This window comes from Bufo bufo, chromosome 6 (assembly GCF_905171765.1).
Source record: "Bufo bufo chromosome 6, aBufBuf1.1, whole genome shotgun sequence".
NCBI classification, from domain to species: Eukaryota; Metazoa; Chordata; class Amphibia; order Anura; family Bufonidae; genus Bufo; species Bufo bufo.
Genome location: NC_053394.1, coordinates 306,190,866 through 306,215,227, shown reverse-complemented (window position 1 = coordinate 306,215,227; position 24,362 = coordinate 306,190,866). Strand labels below are relative to the sequence as shown.

Here is a 24,362-nt window from a genome sequence, read left to right as displayed (position 1 = left end):
CACGGCCGGGCAACGGCCGCGTGCATGAGTCCTTACAATGATCCAGGAAAGACAACTGTATGGAAAATACTGTAACCTGAGGCCATTGTATCTTGAAGGACCACTGTGTTGCCCTAGATGAATTTATCAATGTGTGACCGCAGGATTTTGCCTTACATTGGAGCACATGTATTACTAGTCAGAGCTTGTTCCTGTTCCATAGAGACATTTATAATGAGCCGTGCAACAGACGTCACTCAAAGTAATCATCTCAGTGTAAAAATACCAATTTCTAGCAAATCATGAAATGTAGCGCAGTATATTGTGTACAAATCAACAGCACTAATCCTGCATACCATACAGAAATTTCATTTGCCTAACATTATTTGCAGAGAGGTGATGTGTGCCTGTGCGAGGTTTCAGGAGCTGGCACGATGACGTCGAGAGCGGAGAGAGGCGCAGAGAAAGAGGGAAGGAGCAGGGATCCAGTCAAATGGGAGCAGGTTGTCTCCGCTGCTGATGGGCTCTTTTATGCTAATATTTCGGGGGCAATAAAGATAGAGAAAAGCCTGCAAGAAAAATAATGTTTTAATATATGCAAATAAGGCTCTAGGTAGGAGCAACATGGGAGTTGCTGTTACACCTGGAGGCTCTGCTCTCTCTGCAACTGCCGTGTCCTCTCCACTTTGATTGACAGGGCCTTGTCCTGTCAATCAGAGTGCAGCAAGTGCTGCAGTTGCAGAGAGAGCAGAGCCTCTAGGTGTAACAGCAACTCCCCTGTTGCTCCTAGAGGCTCATTTGCATACATTAAAACGTAATTTTTCTCAGCAATGCGGGCACATATGTACATGGGACCAACACAGATGCCTTCAGCTGCAAAGTGCACCTACTACATAGGTACAAATCTGCTGACAGATGCCCTTTAAAGGGGTGGCCTGTGAACACAGCAGACCCAGCTGAGAAAAGTGTGGCAAGTACATTTAAAAGGTGAGTAATTAAATATTGTAAAGCCCCAATAAGTGCTACTGCTTCATAGTTTTCCCTTGCGCATGTGTGCTCCTATTCACTTGTTACTGTGCACGCCTGTGCAGGAAAAGGGTAAAGGGGCATTGGTCCTTTAGTTCTAGGGATCACTGAGAGTCCCACAGGTCAGTCCCCCACAATCATTACGTTACTGCATATTCTAGCAAAAACATTCTAATATGGAGCAATTCCTAAATACAAAAATCCTAAAAACATCTTTTAAAAGACCTACACATACTGTATCTGTAGAATCTGCCTGTATAGGAAGGAGCTTTTCTTTCTATATAAAAAAAGAATTGTTTCAATACCACTTCCTTCCATGATGTGAAAAGTCGAAACCATTTTGACCACCGCAGTAACTAAGGCTCTGGGAAGTTATCAGCCTTATGAGGGCTTTTTTTCTTAGAATTATTATTGGAAAATACGGTACATACAAGGCTCTGGTAATATGATTCATCTCAGGTGGTCTCTGAGTCAGAATCTGGGGGCATCGCATGATAGCTGGAAGCAAATCCCACTCAAACTGTCAATGGAAAAGATTATGTGCAGCTCAATAGTATATGGGCCATAAAAATCTAATTATATAAAATTTATGACTGAAGGTGGAACAAGGCCTGGTGCTGAAAGGTTACTAAAAACCAGGCCTTTTTTTTTGGCGGAACGCACTGGAACGGCGTTCCGCCACCTTTTGACATCGCAGCCTGCGATGTATCAGCGGGGAGGGACTGGGAGGAGGAGCTGGGGGCCGGTGCGTTCACTGTGCTCCGACCCCGCAGCTCCAGTAAAAACTTATAAAATGTATAATTAAATGAATAATGATTCATGCTGCCCCTCAGTAGTATAACTTTCAATATATTGTACTCACAGCCGGCTACTGTTATCGTAATGCAGGCAGGCCGGGCAGACGAGCGGCAGCGTCACTGACTGACGTCACGTGACTGGGCCGCCTACTTCATTCAAAAAGTAGGCGGCGCAGGCATGTGACGTCAGTCAGTGACACTGCCGCTCGTCTGCCCGGCCTGCCTGCATTACGATAACAGTAGACCTGTGAGTACAATATATTGAAAGTTATACTACTGAGGGGCAGCATGAATCATTATTCATTTAATTACACATTTTATAACTGTACTGGAGCGGCAATGGGGGGTCTGTGGATGGCACTGTTATGGGGTGGGGGGGTCTGTGGATGGCACTGTTATGGGGTGGGGGGGTCTGTGGATGGCATTGTTATGGGGTGGGGGGGTCTGTGGATGGCACTGTTATGGGGTGGGGGGGTCTGTGGATGGCACTGGTATGGGGTGGGGGGGGTCTGTGGATGGCACTGTTATGGGGTGGGGGGGTCTGGATGGCACTGTTATGGGGTGGAGGGGGGTCTGTGGATGGCACTGTTATGGGGTGGGGGGGGGTCTGTGGATGGCACTGTTGTGGGGGGGGTCTGTGGATGGCACTGTTATGGGGTGGGGGGGTCTGTGGATGGCACTGTTATGGGGTGGGGGGGTCTGTGGATGGCACTGTTATGGGGTGGGGGGTCTGTGGATGGCACTGTTATAGGATGGGGGGGGGTCTGTGGATGGCACTGTTATAGGATGGGGGGTCTGTGGATGGCACTGTTATAGGATGGGGGATCTGTGGATGCCATCCCCAGATCCCCCATTAACAGTGCCATCCTCAGATCCCCCATTAACAGTGCCATCCCCAGATCCCCCATTAACAGTGCCATCCCCAGATCCCCCATTAACAGTGCCATCCCCATCTGGGGGGTTTCTTTGCTGGGCTGGGCTGGACTTTTATAGCCCCCCCCCCCCCCCAAAATTTTACTTGCATCCCTGTTCTCTAAAGGGGCGGTTTTAGGGGCGGTCCTAGGGGTGGGTAGGAGGGGCGGGTAGGGGGTGGTCCTAGGGTTGGGTAGGGGCGTGGCCAGGGGAGGGGGGGTGAGTTCCACCACCTTTTCTCTGAGAAAAAAAGCCCTGCTAAAAACACAATCTAACACCTGGGTCATAGCTTTCCACAGTTTTCATATGGTGGTCTTATTATTTCCATGGTGCTTTGCTAACATGAACCATACAATGTCCATTCATTTGTAATTTTTTATTATTATTATTATTATTTTTTTTTTTTTTTTTATCTCTGGCATGTTGCCTGAACACACTGACCATGGGTGTAACTATAGTCATAACACTTGCTACGGGGCCCAGAGGTCAGGCGCAAGAACATTGTACTTTTTTGTGGGGAATAACAATATATTGGATTTTTGCCCTAATGATTTTCTGATATATGGTGCTGTTATACATGAACACCTTTGGGGGCATTTTTTCAATTGGTCTTTATTAAAAAAAAAAAAAAATTTTAGACTAGCTATAAGCATCTTACTTTACTGTATAGTCCTTACCTCTGAACTGACAGCTCATAAACACTTATTTAAGGCAGGGCTTGACAAATTTCCTTGGAATCTAGGAGCCAGCTAAAAAAGTTAGGAGCCAGGCGGAGCCGCGTCATAAAATCTATATTGCGATATAATTTTAAGCATGTGCTCCGATCGGTTACCATGGCAGCCAGGACGCTACTGACGTCCTGGCTGCGATGGTATGTTAGTGAGCAGCATTATACTCACGTGCGCCGTGATCGCCGGGAGCTCCTTCTTCTCATAGGTCTGTGCGGAGCATTGCTAATGCTATAAGCATTAGCAATGAGCCGCACAGACAGAAGAAGGAGCGCCCAGCGGCCACGGCGCACGTGAGTATAATGCTGCTCACTAACATACCATCGCAGCCAGGACTTCAGTAGCGTGACTCCTGGCTGCCATGGTAACCGATCGGAGCCCCAGCATTACACTGCTGGGACTCTGATCGGAACTGCCCACTGCCACCAATGCAGACAAACATTCCCGGCACCCGACCTCTGACAGGACGATGTGATCCGCGCGATTAACCCCTCAACTGATCACAGCGTGCAGTCATAGGGGCCGGGATATGACTTTTCACGGAACACCGGCACATTGGTATTGAGGCATTCATTGGTGGCGCAGTGGCCACAGTCCCTCCCCTCCTCCTCCTACTCTGTTCTCATTGGTGGTCAGCGGCAGCCGCGGACTGTGGGGAGGGAGGGACTCCTCTCCTTCTCCACTGTGCCGGCTCAGGAAACCATGGTGCGCGCCGAGAGCGCATCTTTGAAAACGGGCTGACAAATACCCAAGCGCCAGGACCAAATTCCTGGTCGCCATGGCGACCTGGCGCCTAGGATTTGTCGAGCCCTGATTTAAGGGTACTTTCAAACTCGCGTTATGAAGATCCGGCATGCCTGCCGGATCCGGGAATCCATGCGCAAACGGATAGCATTTATAGACAGATCGGGATGCGGATCCATCTCACAAATGCATTGCAATACCGGATTCGTCTCTCTGGTGTCATCCGGAAAAATGGATCCGGTGTTTATTGTTTTCACATTTTTAAAGGTCTACGCATGCGCAGACCGGGAAACCGGATCCGTCTTGCCGGAAAACTTGGTGCCGGATCCGGCATTAATGCATTTCAATGGAAATTATTGCCGGATCCGGCATTCCGTCAAGTGTTCCAGAATTTTTGCTGGAGAAAATACCACAGCAAGACATCCTGATGCATACTGAACGGATTGCTCTCCATTCAGAATGCATTAGGATAAAACTGAAGCGTTTTTTTTTCCAGTATTGCGCCCCTAGGACGGAACTCAATATCGGAAAACTTTAACGCAAGTGTGAAAGTACCCTAAGCCATATTCTTATCAGTTTTATAAGAATTGAGCTATAATGAGTGTTTATGAGCTGTCAGCAATCAGAGAAAAGATTTTATATCAGCCGTCAGCTGAATTCCCTGATGGAACATAGTGTAAACAGACAGCCTGCTAACTAGAGGATCTCAGCACTGTACAGAGAAAGGGGCTGAAAATTTCTAAATTGAAGTTTTTTTATTTTTTAGCTCAAAATTTTAAAGTGCAATGTAATAATAATAATAATAATAATAATAATATAATAATAATAATAATAATTAAAAAATAATAAAAAAAAAGCCTCCAAAGGTTTTTATGCTGCTGTTTTAAATTTTCTTTCACTAGGTGGTGGAGGATCCATCTTATCTTGCTATGGTGCCCTATGGTGAGTTATACAGTAGTTATGCCCCTGACACTGACCACACAACTAAAGCACTCCTGTACTATACACAAAATAATTGCCATACAGTGCCCAAATAATAGTACTATATATTGCACAATAATAGCGCACACAGATCCTTTATACCATATATGCAGTGCCCAAATCGAGTTTTCATAAATAAAAACCAATTCCGACAAAAAGGTGTATGTCCCATAACAACCAATCACATTCCAGTTTTTATTTTCACACTTGTGCTTGAAAAAAAAAAAATAGAATCTGGTTGCTAAGGGCAACACATCTGATATCACTTAATTTCCTAAAAAAGTGAATAAATAGCACCAAATAATATTTCCAAACAAACAATATAGAAATAATAGCACCAAACTGCTTGCAAAGTGCTCATATGCCACCAGGCTGGTTTAGTTGCAGGACAATTGGGGGAATGTATCAACACCTGTCTTAAAAGCAAACCCCGCTGGCATACAATTTGACAGACTTAGACCTCAAGCACACAACCGTTGTTTTGGTCCGCATCCGAGCCGCAGTTTTTGCGGCTCGGATGCGGACCCACTCACTTCAATGGGGCCGCAAAAGACGCGGACAGCACTCCGTGTGCTGTCCGCATCCGTTGCTCCGTTCCTTAGCCCCGCAAAACGGACAAGAATAGGCATTTCTACAATGGGCCGCCCGTTCCGTTCCGCAAATTGCGGAAGGCACACGGGCGGCTTCAGTTTTTTGCAGATCCGCGGTTTGCGGACCACAAAAAACTGAACGGTTGTGTGCATGAGGCCTTAAGATATAATAATTCTGGCATATCGTGGAGAGTCATGTGCACCAGAAAAAGAAATGTTCTGTTGCACATGTCATTAAGTGTGTCCAGCTGCAGATAATAATAATAATAATAATATTTATATATTGCCACCATATTATAAATTCATAGGGTTCATATATGCAGCGTTTTTTGTCCAGCTGATTCTCTGCATATTTGTCGGGCAGCATCTGGATCTCTGCCGGACCCCATTATAGTCAATGGGGTCCGGTGGGAAGGCAGTAGTATCCGTCAGTGCTGGATCCGGAGAACTCTGGCAGGATGTTCTCTACTGGAACAGCCTGGCGGAGTCTCCTGCTGCAGATGTGAAACTACCCTAAATTATAAGCACCTCTGGAATTTAAAGTGACCCAGTAAAGATCTGTCTTTTAATAACTATACAGAGTATAATACAGGTGTGTACACAAAGTGAAGATTCACCACATAAGACTCATGTATAAAGCGCCATCTTTTGACAACATATTGTTACTGCTTAAAACACTATCAAAGACATAATTAAAGAGGTTGTCTCATTGCTAGGATATGCCACCAATGTCAGATAGGTGTGGGTCACAGGAAGAGGAAGAGGCCAGAGCACTCACCCGATAGCTACAGCTCCTTTTAACAGGAGATGGACCCTCAACAATGAGATATTAATAATCTATCCTGAGGCTAGGTCATCAATATTTAAGTCCTGTCCTGTATAACTCCCTTAAAGGGTTTGTGTCATCTGAGACATTGGTGACATATCGCTAGTATATGCTACCAATGTCATACAGATTAGGGACCTTTCCTCTGGGACCTGCACCTATCTCTAGAATGGGCCATACAATTAAATTGAGGGTGGCCACACCTGTGCCATTCGCTCTTGTTCATTTTGGCGCCCCATTCTAGAGATAGGTGTGTGTCCCAGAGGGAGGGACCCTAATCTATCTGACATTGGTGGCATATAATAGCGATATGAAACCAATGTTTCGGATGACACAAGCCCTTTAAGGGGGTTGTACAGGACAGGACTTAAATACTGATGACCTGTCCTCAGGATAGATTATTAATATCTCATTGGTGGGGGTCCAACTCCTGTTAAAAGGGGCCGTAGCTCTTGGGTGAGTGCTCTGGCCTCTTCCTCAGCCTGTGACATCACTTCTAATGGTCACATGGCCTTTCTGCAGCTCCATCTGCAGTTCCATTCCAGTGAATGAGAGTGAACTGCAACAGCGAGCACAGCCCTTGGTATAAAATGAAGAGGCCGCAGCTCCCATCTGCCCCCTTCAAACAGCTGATGCACCATGAAGTTCGGAGTTGAACCCCTACCTATCTGATATTGATGACCTATTCTGAGGATAAGTCATGGAAAACCCCTTTAAGGTTTGTAATAATCACTGCCATCAATCTCACATCTGGTATTGTCCTCATTCAAGGAGCGCAACAAATGAAATACCCCACTGCCCCAATCCTGTGACTGTCTATAAATGGGATATCCACAATTGTCCCCAGTGCTGCTCTATATTTCACAGCCACCATCATTCAGCATTATAACCCTGATACAAGACTGCCCTCCGCTGGCTGTACCGGTGACCTTCACTGCACAGAGAAGATAGTTTACTTGTCTTGTTTGGCCATGCAAATTAGAGAAATATCCATTTCAATTTGTTGTGATGTCATAACAATTAACAGAACAGAGATGATAGGGACTTACTGGTCGTCTCCCACCTCCTTCAGCCATGCCATCTCCCGCTGCGTCTGTCCATTTGCCAGTTCCTAAAGACACAATGACATAGAAGAATGACTAGACGGCCCTTGAGTTGTTACAACATTTAAAGAAAAAAAAGAATAATATATTACTTAAATGTAAGATGTCATTTACTAACCAGAAATACACCTATATCAGGCATATTTCTGGCACAGATTGCGGCAGAAAGGTCCTTTGCGCCATAATCTGCGACTTTGCCCCGCTCACGCCAGGTCTAAAAAAGTGGGCATGGAGTGGGTGGGGAAGGGGACGGGATGGGCCGACTGTCTTACCGGTGAAAGGTTTTAGAAGGTCTGAAAGATTATCTGCTCATTAGTGATCTGATAGCCTCTTTTGGTTTCACTTTGTCTGTGTGTTGCTTGTGTGTCCACACCTCCTGTTCAGGTGTGGATCATGTGACCTTTACCTCCCTTTGTTGTTTACTAGGCCTCAGTGAGACGCTGGTTCCTTCACCAGGGAAGGAGCGGGTTGTCTCTGCCCTGTCATTTAGTCTAGGGCATTCAAGGGCCACCAGGGTTTTCTAGGTTCCTGTGTATGGGCATCTCTACCATCGAGAGGTGCGCATACTGATAGGAGTTAGGGCCAGGAGCAGGGTTTTATAGGTGGTGACCCTTTTCCTTCCCTAGCGGGGAGGCCTAGTGTCTTTTCCCTTCCTCCTTGTTGTCTTTTGGTGTTCTCCCCTACTACATCCGTGACACCGACAGGCCTGGTTTAGCTGTAGAAAATGGTCTAAATGTAAGACGGCAAGGAACTGCCGCTGGATGCGCCGAAGTTATGGAGAGGCCTGCACCTCTACATAACTCCGGCGGATCCACCGCCAGCTATAGGGGATATTAAGACCGGCGTCTAAAATGTTGGTCTTAATAAATGATCCTCTTATATGTTTGCCTGACTGTGTGTCCACAATATAAGGTAGTCTGCCTTACCTATATGCATGACTATGAGGTGCAAGTTACTGTCATGTGTGGTAACTGCAGATTATGCGTCTTGATATAGGGGACTGGTTTGTCCTGGAAATCATAAAATTCTTGCTTAAAGGGCATCTATCAGCAGATTTGTACCTATAAAACTGGCTGACCTATTGCATGTGCACTTGGCAGCTGAAGGCATCTTTTTTTTTCCAATCCTTATGAGTATATTCACAATACAAATACCAAAGACAAAAATATAAAAGATACCCCAAAAACCACCCCATCACACTTCAGGTGAGAGAGAAAAAATAAATAAATAAATAAATAAAGGGAGATCCTTTCAATCCCAATAGCAACAAATTCTTGGCCACAGTTTAAAGAGATTCTTAGTTAAATAATAGATTTTTCATAATTGTTTTACTCTTTTGACCAGTTTTTCCTAGTAACTTATATAATGTATTTTCTGGGAGCGCCAAGTCCTACTAATTACAGTCCTTTCCAGAACCAGTAGACTAATAAATAATAATAATAATAATAATAATAATAATAATAGTCTTGATAAATCTCCCCCTGGGATGCACACCCCTAGGGCTGGCCATGCTCATTTCTACCTATAGACAGGATATTCTGTCACAGTTTTATTATGCTTATGTTGGATTTTTTATAGATATTTTGCAGACATGCACAATTCATAGTCTTTTAATAGATAATTTCTTTCTATTTATGGTTGTGGAAGACATAACAACAAAGCGTTTTGCACCTGTACTGTTATTCCCAGGTGACCCTAAAGTCTCATGCACTCAGCAAAATTCACACATTCTCTGTAGTCATCTTCAAGGTTAACAGAAGGAGCTATAAAGAGTTTCTCCGCCTAAATTCTTCGTAAAATCGGACTCTGTTGGAGCCTGATTTGTTGAAAAAGCTTTTCACGACAACAGCCAAACCTCTTTCCCTAATGTTAGCACGGTGCCAATCCAGCCTTGAACTGATCGGCAAATTCATAGTAGACTGGTTTTAGAGATACTCTACCTGCCAACTATTTCCTTCTATAAGTAAGAAGACATAACAAAAATATATAAATGTGACATCTCTATAACTGTAGGGACCCACAGAATAGTTAGAAAGTTAAAACAATGCAGAATTGCATTTTTATTCACACTGTTGCCATGCTGTTCTACAATTCACCTTATATACCCCAAAATGGTAGCAATAAAAATACAGCTTGCCCTGCATAAAACAAGCCCTCATAGGGCTGTGTTGATGGAAAAAGAAAAATATAGGGCTTTTCAAATGAAAAAAAATATATATATCTCCAAGCATTACAGAGACTGGGCCACCATTAAATGTTTTTTTTTAATAATTCATCATAAAAAAAACGAATTACGTTGGTAGTTTATTTTTTGTTACAAAAATGCTCCGGTTGTGAGATATTCTCTTTACGTCAATAAAATGCTCCCCCTCCCCTTGTATTTAATATATATATATATATATATATATATATATATATACAGTACAGACCAAAGTTTTCTTTATTTTCATGACTATGAAGGCATCAAAACTATGAATTAACACATGTGGAATTATATACATAACAAACAAGTGTGAAACAACTGAAAATATGTCATATTCTAGGTTCTTCAAAGTAGCCACCTTTTGCTTTGATTACTGCTTTGCACACTCTTGGCATTCTCTTGATGAGCTTCAAGAGGTAGTCCCCTGAAATGGTCTTCCAACAGTCTTGAAGGAGTTCCCAGAGATGCTTAGCACTTGTTGGCCCTTTTGCCTTCACTCTGCGGTCCAGCTCACCCCAAACCATCTCGATTGGGTTCAGGTCCGGTGACTGTGGAGGCCAGGTCATCTGGCGCAGCACCCCATCACTCTCCTTCATGGTCAAATAGCCCTTACTTTCAAAGTTTTCCCAATTTTTTGGCTGACTGACTGACCTTTATTTCTTAAAGTAATGATGGCCACTCGTTTTTCTTTACTTAGCTGCTTTTTTCTTGCCATAATACAAATTCTAACAGTCTATTCAGTAGGACTATCAGCTGTGTATCCACCTGACTTCTCCTCAACGCAACTGATGGTCCCAACCCCATTTATAAGGCAAGAAATCCCACTTATTAAACCTGACAGGGCACACCTGTGAAGTGAAAACCATTTCAGGGGACTACCTCTTGAAGCTCATCAAGAGAATGCCAAGAGTGTGCAAAGCAGTAATCAAAGCAAAAGGTGGCTACTTTGAAGAACCTAGAATATGACATATTTTCAGTTGTTTCACACTTGTTTGTTATGTATATAATTCCACATGTGTTAATTCATAGTTTTGATGCCTTCAGTGTGAATCTACAATTTTCCTAGTCATGAAAACAAAGAAAACTCTTTGAATGAGGTGTGTCCAAACTTTTGGTCTGTACTGTATATATATATATATATATATATATATATATATATATAAAAGAGAAAATATATATATAGATAGCTAGATATTTTTTTTAATTGCATGTTGACCTATTGAGGTGGTCGCACATGCTCAGTTCCATCCTTCACCTGCCGACAGCCATATTTACTGTTTAAGGTTGTGACAGTTACAGGGAGAGAGTTGTAGCAGACAGGACACGACTCCTGGGCTGCAGCAGAAAAGACAAGCCCTGAGAACAGACATGTCCCCTGAGAAAGGACAATCTGTCAGCCTGAAGAGTGTCTAGTAGATTAATGAATGGGAGGAGCTCTGGATCCATGTGAGGTACAGGGTTGGTTCTAGCTTTGTTGGAATGAGACTATATGGTGTGTGATTTTCATTTTTTACAATAATCATAGCATAACCCCTTTATGTATCAATCTAGCCTGCAAGAAGGGGATGGGCAAGAAGGATGCTTTAACCCTAATTTTGTAAACATAAATTTAGGTGGAGAACCTCTTAACTGCCCTATGTGGTTTTACTACAAATTACAGCATTTTTCAGGGTTTAGTGGTAAAAAATGCACACCCATAAACCACACTGAAAAACAGCATCAGGTCCCAGTAACACTGCGTGTTAGTTGACCACAATAAATTCCAACAAATACTGACCTTAAGCACATGTCAAGGCATATTTATAACTTTCATTATTTTCAAAAGGTCAGGAAGACCAATAAGGCCTTTTTATTACATATGCTCTTTGCTACATATTAAAACATAACTTTTATTGTTGCTTGTAAACATAAACATCTACTGACTAAATAAAAAATTATAATCTAAAATAATCAGCTGTGTCACTTGGTTACTTTTTGTCAAATGTGTTTGTAACACTGTTATCTTCACAGTGTAGCAATTTCAGGGATATAGTGAGCTGTGTCTGTGCTTTGCTATTGCCTCACTCTTCCTCTGTCCCTGCGCTACATGGAACATCTACTTCCTAGTATTTTCTAATAAACAGTCCACCTGCTGCCTAAAACTACTGCCCCTCGACATGTTTCGCCAGATGACCTGGAGTCTTCGGGGAATTCGGGCAGAGTGTGTTTAAAAGGGGGCGGGGATGGTCTTTTCAATCCTCTGTTCATGTATCACTACATTTCTTAGTAAATAAATAAAAAATATAGACATTAATATTAGAACATCTATAGCCTCTATAGTAAATAAATCATGATTAAAATAGGTATTAAAATAAGTCAAAAACTATGGGATAAAAATCAATAATTCATAGACACGAGCAAAAAGGGAATAATAGAACTTTGTATAACTTATAATATTATAGCTTTATGATAACAGAAAACTAATCCTATGGGATCTATGGACCAACTAGCCTTTTTTTTTAAAAGATTCTAACCCTAAAGACATGCGCAGTTCACTTGAAAGAAGTACATTGAAGCAAAGTCCATAATCTTGCAAAGCGAACTTAAAGCAAAGAAAATCAAAGTCCCAAGACATGTGCACTGTATGATTAGCCAGAGCGCGATGTTGAAGTCCGGGATCATGGTCAGCAGAAGTGGAGCGAAAGGTAATACGTCAGCTGGGAGGAGGGGAGAGGAGGACGGGAGCGCTACAATCAGCGCTCCCGTAACTGAGTCTATCTGCATACATGAAAACATGAAAGCTAATGATACGCTATCAGATTAGTCATGAACAGAGGATTGAAAAGACCATCCCCGCCCCCTTTTAAACATACTCTGCCCAAATCCCCTGAAGACGCCAGGTCATCTGGCGAAACATGTCGAGGGGCAGTGTTTAAAGTAGTTATAGCGTACTTTCACACTAGCGTTAGAGGATTCCGGCAGGCAGTTACGTTGCCGGAACTGCCTGCCGGATCTGGAAATCCGTGTGCAAATGGATAGCATTTGTTTCCGAATCTGGATACGGATCTGTCTGACAAATGCATTGAAATACCGGATACGTCTCTCCAGTGTCATCCGGAAAAACGGATCCAGTATTTATTTTATTCACATTTTTAAAGGTCTTCCTGACCTTTTGAAAATAATGAAAGTTATTTGACCACATGGCATATTGCACTAGTTGTACAGTCACCCTCAAGGAAAGGGTTCCATAAGGTATGTATCACTTGGAGACCTAAGAAATCTATAATGTTTATGTAAGGAACTGATGCCGGACAAGATATTAGCATCTCTACATAATCCTAACCTGCTCCCTGGTCTCCTGCAGTCGTTTAAGCTCTTCTTCAAGACGCAGAACATCTTCCTTTAGTTGCTTCTCCCTGCGTTGAGCATTTTGCAAATCTCTTTTTGCCTCTTCCAGCTCAGCTTCTCTCCTCTGTGCTGCCATATCACGCTGTAAGTCCAAGCTGCGGGGAGCCTGCCAGTTAACTGGATGTTCTAAAACTTGCCAAGGAAGAACATATTGGTTACAACAGGAGCTCTGCTGGTTTTATCAGTATATGATTTTGAAGATATGATGTAATAGTAAGACATTACAAGATCATTGGTATGGCTTTAAGGAGAATGTGTTAGGCCTCTTTCACACTTGCGTTGTCCGGATCCGGCGTGTACTCCACTTGCCGGAATTACACGCCGGATCCGGAAAAACGCAAGTGTACTGAAAGCATTTGAAGACGGAACCGTCTTCCAAATGCGTTCAGTGTTACTATGGCACCCAGGACGCTATTAAAGTCCTGGTTGCCATAGTAGTAGTGGGGAGCGGGGGAGCGGTATACTTACAGTCCGTGCGGCTCTCGGGGCGCTCCAGAGTGACGTCAGAGCGCCCCATGCGCATGGATGACGTGATCCATGTGATCACATGATCCATGCGCTTGGGGCGCCCTGACGTCACTCTGGAGCGCCCGGGGAGCCGCACGGACGGTAAGTACACTGCTCCCCCGCTCCCCACTACACTTTACCATGGCTGCCAGGACTTTAGCGTCCCGGCAGCCATGGTAACCATTCTGAAAAAGCTAAATGTCGGGTCCGGCAATGCGCCGAAACGACGTTTAGCTTAAGGCCGGATCCGGATCAATGCCTTTCAATGGGCATTAATTCCGGATCCGGCCTTGCGGCAAGTGTTCCGGATTTTTGGCCGGAGCAAAAAGCGCAGCATGCTGCGGTATTTTCTCCGGCCAAAAAACGTTCCGTTCCGGAACTGAAGACATCCTGATGCATCCTGAACGGATTTCTCTCCATTCAGAATGCATTAGGATAATCCTGATCAGGATTCTTCCGGCATAGAGCCCCGACGACGGAACTCTATGCCGGAAGACAAGAACGCAAGTGTGAAAGAGCCCTTACCAGGAAATCCAATTTTACATTTAATCCATATGCATATGAGCAGTTAAGTGCACCGAGGATTCAAGCAACTCAGTGCACTCTTGCTCCTCCTGCTTACTCTACCAGTCCCTCCCTCTCCTTAATTGACAGGACCAGGCGAGATGACAATTCTGGAACCTGGTTCTGTCAATCAAGAAGGAGATGGGGGGGCTGGCAGAGGAAGCAGAAGGAGCAATAGTGCACTGAGTGGCTTGGGACAACCCTTGGTGCACTTGACTGTTCATTTGTATGTGGATTAAAGTACTTTTTTGCCAGAATGAAGAAATGTATTGTTAACACAAGATAAAAATGTGTCATAACATCACAAACAATGAAAGTATTATTCAATTTGTTTTGAGAAATATTGGGATAATGTCCTAATGTTACAATACGATTGACTTCATTGTGTATTCAAGATAAATAAGGTTAGGATGGACGGCCATGATGTCAATAGGTGTGAAGACGGTAATGTAATATCTCAAAATACTGAGCTTCAACTTAAGGGGGCAGACTGTCAACTTAAAGTGCTCCGGAGAAAAAGTAAAAGTGGCCCATCCAAATTGACAGAAGGTGAGAGCAACACAAGTAGGTGGGTTCAGCTATTTCATATGCAATGCAGGCCAGATGTCGGGTGAACGGAGGGGCAGGAAGCCATGGGCTCCTGTGCCCACCATGGTATTAGACTGTATCACCATCCTGATAACATTTATACAGTTGAGTTCAGAAGGGCATCTGTGGTACCGGCTGGGTACATAATTACCTGATGCTCCCATCATTACTTAATGTTGATAACGTCAGAATGTTACATACCTGGCGGCCTGAGGAGGGGGGGGAGTCAAATGGACCCTGCGGGCAATGACCCACCAGGAAATTTCCCTGTAGGGTCTATGGCCAGTCTTGCCCTTGTCTGTAGGATCAGACTTGAAAGGCTAGCCTTCGCTCCCTGCCCATATGATCATGTGTCTGGTTCACCGATTGTCCTTCCTTGGATCACATTTGATAGCTACTAACAACTGCACATCAGGAACACCCCACACAACCTGCCGTTTGGGGATGCCCTGACCCTGTTGTGTAGCCATCACTATGGTCCTTGTCAAAGTCACTCTGATGCTCACACTAGCCCATTTTTCTTGCTTCAAGAGCTGACTGTTCACTTGCGGCCTACTATACCCCATCTTTGATAGGTGCTATCACAAGATAACCAACGTCACCAGTAGTTTTAATGTAATCGCTGAATGGTGTACAATTTGATCTAGTTTTCTGGGACTTAGGATAGACCATGAATGTTTGAACAGAGGGAGTTCTTGATGTTGGTGACATTTTAAAGCCTCCATTTATCTCTAGGGGAAGGGACAGCCCATGCTTCATCCAATTGACACAAAACTAACTTATTTTATGATCTGTTTGATTGACAGATTACAAGAGTAACATAGGGCTGGTGATGTGACAACCCTTTAATTCTAAATTACATCAGAAAACTCTGTAATTTGATGGACCATAACCAACCACCATAGTTTTTTGCCAGTTTGTTACCTGTAACCGACCACTACAGAAGAGCCACATACATGGTCAGAATAGCACTGAGTGGCCTAGTGAAGCCATTCCCTTAAACCAGGTCAGATAGAAAAGTAAGCAATTCCAGAGCAGGTGAAATGCAGGTTAGATGTGTGGGTCAGATCAGGTTCATTTCATCCTTGGGCACTGGAAAACTAACAGAAGGGGGGACACCGGAAGGTGTCATTTTATCTGTGTACACGCCAGTGTATACCAGTCTGTGATCGAATTCCTCTGACTCACCATGTGGCATATCTGGTCCATGGTGCAGCGACAGATACTGCATGTCAGGATCCGAGAGAGCAGAGCCTGGGAAAGGGTGCGGTTCGGCACACATCTGTAGCTGCTGCTCCAGAGACTGGATGTGGGCTACGTGGCTCAGAACAAGGCCCTTCTGCAATACAGAGACACACATATAGTATTTTCACCAACACCTACTCCTCATCCACTTTGAACCATAAGTGCCTAAAGCTAATCTCAGACTTACACATAAGAGTAAATTCAGCTGAACCTGACAATTTTGTTAGACTGGCTGACTACCTTAGGTGTATGGTAGTGTGCCAAGCCTACCGCAACAGATGACTTCGGAGGAAACAAGGATTGGACATGTTGAGTTTTACCTACCGTAATTACTCCTGATCCTTTTGTTCACAAGAGAGATAAGGTGTCAGAAATGGTCTACACCTCTCTTCCCATTGAGAAAACCAAGCTGAGCGTGTGTGTATGGGGCACTTGGGAAGAATAGCTGTTGGTGTAGAAGGTGTATGGACATCTTTACTGATACAACGGCAGGGAAATGTTAGACTTCTATCTATTCCTTGCAGGGTACTTTTAATGTTTCCTATAAATATTGCACGTGGCATTTGCAGAGTATGTACATATTGTCATATGATTGTATAGAAACTGGAATCTTCTCTATGAAAACCTTGCTCTTTACCCTGCCATCTCATTTGTTTTTAACACCATTACACAGTACCATCACCATCTGCTACCACTTGGCTCCACTACAGATGCTGGTTCAATCCTACCACATTTTCCGTGTGTCAAGTCTTTTTCTTTTCTAAATTCTCTTTCCCAGTTTTCCAGAAAATGTATTAGATAGATATGAACATGAGTGCAGGGGAAAATTGTCATGTCAGGGGCGTAGCAAAAGGCTCCTGGTGCAAAAGTTCAGCTTGGGCCCCCTTTCCCTTAGTGCTTTGTGGCCAGGTTCCAGGAAGCTATTAGCCTTCGTGCTGCCTGAGGCGAAAATTGACGGCACCCCCCCACCCATGCCCAATTCTTAACCTAACCCCTTTCCTCCAGCCAGAAGTATAACTTGACCAGCATGCACTTTCTATAATACCGGTGTCCTCTTATGTGGCACAAGGGTCTTTAGGCCCCCTCAGGCTCCTGGGCCTAGTAGCGACAGCTACCTCTGCCCCCCCTATAGCTATGCCCCTGGGTCATATTATCCATAGTACACAACATTAAAAAAAAACTTTTGGGAGGTGACGTCTTAGCGGTCCGGCCTTTGGACACACCCACACTTCCCCTGCAGTGACAATGCGTAGTAATAGTTCCCATATAAGACAGCTCACGACCTTTTCAATGTCTGCACGGGAAAGGAGCGATCCCCATAAGATGCATACGAAATGATCCCAGCAGACGTGCTTGCTCTTCAGAATGTATTTATTAAACGGTTCACGGAACGCGTTGCGGCATGTCTGCCTTCCTCAACTGTGAACCGTTTAATAAATACATTCTGAAGAGCAAGCACGTCTGCTGGGACCAATGCGTAGTAATAGACTGTGCCCCCTGAAGTTAAAGCATACCTCCCAACCATCCCGGATCTGGTGGGACAGTCCCAGATTTCAGTGGCTGTTCCGCTGTCCCGGTACGGGGGAGCTATGTCCCGCTTTCTGGCAGCTCTCTCTGCTTCCATAGGAAGCAGAGACAGTTGCCTGTATTATGATGAAGCAGAGAGATGGCATCTCCCTGCTTCATCATTCTTCCCCCTTGCCGGCTCTCCACACCTCTTGTCTGTGTGGGGGGCAGGGCCAGCCAGCAGTCAGCCTCGGCTCCGCCTCCTCCTCAGACCAGAGCAGCCGATGTTGAGGCCTGCTATTGGCTGCTCAACTCCAGCCCCCCCCCCCCCACTCTTGCCAGATGTTTTGATCCGCGCAACGGGGAGATGCAGCACGGCCGTGTGGACATCAGAAGCGACACAAGTGCTGGGGAGCGGGTTAAGTATGACCAGTATTAGGGGCCTAGGCATTTTGGGAGGCATTATAGGGGTTGAATGATCCCTTTAACGGTGCTCAGGGGACCAGTGAACTAGGTGGTCTATCAGCCCCAATACACCTTGGAGCTCTTTCACATCAGCATTCTTTATTTCCAGGGAATAATGTTGGTGACACATTCCCTTTAAGTCCCCCAGAGTAAGGACTAGTCTTTCTCCCATCTATGACATTCATGTATTACTTGTGTAATCGTGCTATGTAGGTTTTTTATAATGTTTCTTTCCTTACAACACTCATATCCTATTTTGTTTATGATCTGTCAGTGAGTGGATCACCTCTCTGCCCTTCTCCCACACCCTTCATTTCTTTTTAAAACAGTCAGGCTATTGCAGTATACACCTACTATAATCTCCCATCTCATTTTCTCTTCATTGCCCTCCCACACACTTCCTATCTCGCTGCTTTCTTGTGTATCCATCATTTCCCCATACGCCATCCCCACAATTGCCTTCTCCTCGCTCTGTACAAATGTACAGCATCTAGCTTACACACTGCCTCATCATTCCTCTCACTTGATACCCAGTTCCTGGTAATAAAACTGTCTCTCCGGTTGCCAATAGCTTTGTTTTTATAGCAGTAATATCTTATGCAGTACATTATCAAATTGCATTTATGTAGTCTACTGGTCCCACCTAGAGCATGCCGTCCTATAGATGGCAATGTCAGGGCATGTTCACATCTGCATTGGAGGCTCCGTTCGGGGCTCTATTACATTTTTTCAAAAATAGCAGAGAGATAAGTCCTGCATGAAGGACTTTATTCTCTGCAAAGAAGCGTTCTTCTGACCAGATCTCATTATACTCAATGGCTCCTTTCCTGTCAGTTATGTGCTGAATCCTGTGCTTCAGTTATTTTTGTTGTTCTGCTTCTCTAACGGAACACAAGAACAGAAATAAAGAATGCTGATGTGAAAGAGCTCCAAGGTGTATTGGGGCTGATAGACCACCTACTCCACTGGTCCCCAGAGCACCGTTAAAGGGATCATATAGCCCCCGCCACCACCATCTCCTCCCCAGATGTTTTGATCCGCGCGATGGGGAGATGCAGCTGCGTGGGTGCCGGGGAGCGGGGTAAGTATGACCAGTATGTGGGGGCCCGAGCATTTTGGAGGGCATTATAGGGGTTGGATAACCCCTTTAACACAGTTAATGCACCTATTAAACAACCCATCAGAACTGCACATCAGGAGTGGGTGCCACGTCTGTAGGTAGGGTAGCAATTTTTCTCTGTGGCTGTGTTCACACTACCGTAACGGTTTCCGTTATGAATAGAAACTATAATGCAATGTCGCATTCATCACATGATGGGCACCAGTGGTGCCCAACTTACCCCTTGACTGATAATGAGGTCCATCAGTTTACACTATTTTCCCGTCACGTCTTACAAAACTGCTGATGGAAGCAGCCTCTAAGGGTAGTGCGAATGCAGCTACATCTAAGGTCATGAAGCAATGGCACCCACTACTACAACTTTTCCTGTCCATCTTCATCCTCAATATGTCAAGCAAGATGTTGGAGGACACTGTGGGCAGATCGGCTCTGTATTCTATAGTGCACACAGATCTTTCAATGGTCTGATTTTACCGTAAAAAGCGGATACTAGTTTGGTTGCTGTGTGGAACGGTACATACATGACTGTTTTGTACTGTGTTATCTGCTAAGGTCTCGTGATGTTAGGAATCACTTTTCAAAGAAGATTGACGGCATGAAATGAACAACTTCAAAATAATTTCTGGAGCTAACAGAGCTTCCCTGACATTTATGGGAGGACAGCACCGTATATTTTACCCCTTCCTGGTAGATAGAAGATATTCCATCAAGGTTTATATCCAAATGAAATGTCAGAAAAGACCAAGCACTAATCATAGTGGGGAAATATGTTACATTGCAATGCAATCTGATGTCCTTGCTTCTGTCCACCGCCTGCATTTCCTTCCTGTACTCGTACCGCCAGGGCTCATTCTCTCTTGTGCACACTTTTTTTTGTGTCTTGCACTTACCATTTCACTTAACTCCTCATGCAGCTCGCTCCTCTCTGCGCACATCTTTTCACATGCACGCACTATCTCTCCCAGCTGCTCTTCTTTTTCTTGGCAATTTTGAAGCTACAGGAAAAATACAATTAAATTAATGGCACATTAAATCAAGCATAAAGCCTGGTAGGGCCGATCCTGCTGATTAAAAGCATACCTTTCGTGTGACAATCTGGTTTGCCATAGTGTAGAATACAGTATTTTATTTGTTATGCACATGATGGCTTCAGTGCATGGAGGGAGGGACCCTTGCACCTTAGCTCCTCTGCTTTTCATCTGTGGCCACTCCCCTCCTCTTGACTGACCGGTATCAGTGACCTCTCACCTGGCCCTCACATGCCTGAGCCATACATTCGACCTTTGGCGTGTGCAGATTTTTTTTTCAGTTATTCATTTATATGTTACCTAAGAATACCGACTGGCAGACTGGCCATAGACCCGACAGGGAAATTTCCCAATGCCCAGGTGGCCACCTGAGCCCCCTCAAGCCACCGGGTATGTAACGATCTGGCACTTCAGTGTTAGGCTACTTTCACACTAGCGTTAATGTTTTCCGATATTGAGATCCGTCATAGGGTCTTAATACTGGAAAAAAAACGCTTCCGTTTTGTCCCTATTCATTGTCAATAAGGACAAAACGTAACTGAACAGAACGGAATGCTCCAAAATGCATTCCGTTCCGTTCTCATACTGGAGAGCCAACCGCAGCATGCTGCTGTTTGCTTTCCGTCCTGAGATGCGGAAATGATGACACAATCAGACACAATAGAAAACGGATCCGTCTCCCATTGACTTTCAGTGGAGTACATGACAGATCTGTCTTGGCTATGTTAAAGATAATACAACGGGTTCCATTCATAACTAATGCCAATGGTTATATTATCAGTAACGGAAGCGTTTTTGCTAAACCCTGCCAGATCCAGCAACAATGCTAGCGTGAAAGTAGCCTTAATTAACGAAGGGAGCATCAGGTAGTTATATACCCATCTGAGTACCACAGGTGCCGTCCTCAGGTCAACAGTATCACCATTATCGGTACAGTGATACAGTTGAATACTGTGGAGGACAAAGTATGGCTTCTTGCCCTGCCGTTCACCCTCATATAGAACAGGCCACTATGGGGCAGTGTAGAGATGACATCTAAGGCCTCAGGCTGGAAGAGGCTTGTTGTCTGCACTGCAGACGGTATGGCTGACCCTACCTACTTGTCTTACACCAACTTCTGCCTCTTTTAAACTTTTTCCAGGGCCAATTTAAGTTGCCAGCTGTGGTCCTGACTTTGAACCCGACCAAGGACAACATCTGGTTGGAGTTTGTATGATCTCTATGTTTGCTATGGTTTTCTCCTGGTAATCCCTCACTCCAAAAACTTATTGCTAGGGTCATTCAGAATTTAGATTGTGACCCCTACTGGGGACAGATATCATGTAGATGAAGACAATTTCTGGTGTGTGTGCTACAGTATATAAAGGACTAAAATAAATTCATATGTTATACGCAGTTATATATTTTGTATTGTATTTCTTTTGCACAGGTAGTACTTGTGGTGGTGCAAGGGTCTAGGTTGTCAAAGTGACTAGTCTAAGGTAACTGGATCATAAGACATGCCTGAAATGGTTAAAGAGATGTACCTTTTGGTTTACATATTATACTCATATTCACTCCAATACCCCCTATTGTTTGTTACCTTTACTATACTTTGACTTTAGGAATCAAAGTGCAGTCACCTAGTGCCATATTGTGTAACTTGTCACTGCCATATTGTTCTGCTTTCCACTTGAGAATCACCCCTAGGAGTGAGAGTGTGAAAGAGGTGGGAGTGCTGCCATTTCTGCAGTGTGTCATTATTACTATAAGTAGTTACTCTAGAAAGGAGAGAGGGGGTGGCATAAGATTTTATATCCAAATGAGTCATGAGGGGAGCAGTGGCAGCAGAAATATATATATATACATACACATAGCTATGAAGCAGGGTGGGCGCAGTGCCAAGCAATGCCCAAGTCTCTTTCCCACTCACCTCATGCTGGGAGACATCATTGCAGAGCAGAGATCCTTCTTTAATATCATAAGGTGAAAAGTTCTGCTCATCCCCAAATTCAGTGATAATAGGATACTGAAGGTAGGAAAACGAAATACAGGGTACCGCATATTAGTCACAGAGAGGGTCCGCAACAAACGTCACATTGACAGTGCGCTCAAATATAACATTTCCTCATATAAAAGACTGACGTATGATCATTATAATTTAGATTTTCCCATTTTTATAATACATTGTTATCATTTTCTTCATGAACTTAAAGGTGTTGTGTCACTTCAGCAAGTGGCATTTATCATGTAGAGAAAGATAATACAAGGCACTTACTCAGATGCATTGTGATTGTCCATATTGCCTCCTTCACTGGTTTGATTCATTTTTTCATCACATTATACACATTTCCATGGTTACGACCACCCTGCAATCCATCAGTGGTGGTCGTGCTTGTACACTACAGGAAAAAGCATTGGCCTCTCTGGTGGCCGGGACCGTGGAAGCGCACATAGGCTGGTGCTTTTCCTATAGTGTGCTAGCACGACCATTACTAATGGATTGAAGGGTGGTCTGTAACCATGGAAACGAGCAGTGTATAATGTGATGGAAAAATGAATCAAGCTAGCAAAGGAAGCAATATGGACAATCACAATACATTAGTAAGTGCCTTGTATTAACTTTCTAACTTTCTCTACATAATAAATGCTATTTGCTGAAGTGACACAACCCCTTTAATATCGCCTTAGGGTAGGTGCACACAGTGCAGAAAATCCACAACAAATCTGCACCAAAACCGCACACAAAATGCAATCCGCGCTATTTATTTAGCTTTTTGTGTGGTTTATATGCATTTTGATGTGGATTTTTCGCCGCTATCGGCCTGCCAATGAAAAGTGTGAAATCCGCACAAGGAAAACGTTATTTCTGCACGGCGGGTCAATTTCTGCACTTATGAAAAAAGCTAAGTGTACATAATATTTGTCTAATCCCAAATGCTTTGCCGGTACTGTATTACATTGCAGTTTTTACGTGCAAAAATCTGCGCTGGGAAAACCGCACTTAATCTGCACCGTGTGCAGGCAGCCTTACAGATATCACTTTCAGCAGGATAATCATGATGTGATGGTGGACATGGTGATTAATTTAATCCAGATACAGACACAAGACAAACTTTGGCTGAATTAACGCTTTGCCGACAAATTTAAATGGCTGATGTACCCATTAGCATGTACGTTAATCATATGGACACCTCTGGCATCGCTCATTCTAGGGTATTCAATGGTGACTAATAGTAGAGCAAAATAGCATACTGCTAAAACTTGGCTTTTATTTCTTCATATTAAAATCCAGGGCCACACCACATGTTGGAAGCTAAAGTTTCCGTACGTGTTTCAGACTGTGTCCTTAAACTGGGGGAGATGCACCACCTGAACTACTGTAATGGCTGGACAGCTCAATAGACACAGATTTAGTATATGTCTTCTTTATCAAGAAGGTGGTTCTCACTAAGGTGATTCTGGTTCTCCCAAGCTAAGGTCGCTTCTTGGTCTTTTGGCTAAGATAAAGTGTGGTTAATACATGCAGGTTACATAAAAGCCCAAATAAAATAGAGGGCAGCATTTAATCCCCTCAAAAAAGGAGCCAACTCAATACTAAACGAGCAGACCTAAACAAAAAAATTGCGCCCCCAGATGAAGGTGTTGCTGAAACACGTGTCGGGGTGTGCGGTCCTCCTGAGGTGACTACTCTACCTATGGGTATGTAAGGATTAGGTTTATATTATATTTGTTTATTGTCTATGTGAGGAGTCGAGAGCATTAGATTTAATAGACACAAGTCTTTATACCCTTATACTAACTGATTCATGTCCGATTACTATTTACCGGGCAGTGAAGCAATGCATATTTCTTGACTCCCCTCTGTGTTGACTATAGTATTATATTATCCTTCAGGCGAATACAGTCTTTTACTTTGGTGTATTTTATCTTGATTTTTATCATGTTGTATATATGTGATCAATAAAGATTATTATTACTTTTTGAGCCATGTAAGATCAAGTGTGGTATCTGTGTGGTATCTGTTGGACCAGGCTATCCAGTAGGTGTACAGCGGTGGCTGAAAGACTGACACTCGTAGTGA

The 24,362-nt window shown here is 43.9% G+C and overlaps 1 protein-coding gene across 2 annotated transcripts in view; it reads right to left on the bottom strand.

Annotated features, from left to right (window-relative positions):
* TBKBP1 (TBK1 binding protein 1) overlaps window positions 1–24,362 on the bottom strand; it is a 109,607-nt gene that overhangs the window by 58,236 nt on the left and 27,009 nt on the right. The window contains exons 2-6 of one of the 2 annotated variants that reach the window (XM_040435276.1): window positions 22,212–22,307; window positions 20,162–20,266; window positions 16,124–16,274; window positions 13,212–13,408; window positions 7,633–7,694 (exon numbers count right to left, since the gene is read on the bottom strand). In XM_040435276.1, the coding sequence (XP_040291210.1) occupies window positions 7,633–7,694; window positions 13,212–13,408; window positions 16,124–16,274; window positions 20,162–20,266; window positions 22,212–22,307 (611 nt within the window). The remainder of the gene's footprint in view (window positions 1–7,632; window positions 7,695–13,211; window positions 13,409–16,123; window positions 16,275–20,161; window positions 20,267–22,211; window positions 22,308–24,362) is intronic. The other variant, XM_040435277.1, reaches the window with a different exon arrangement.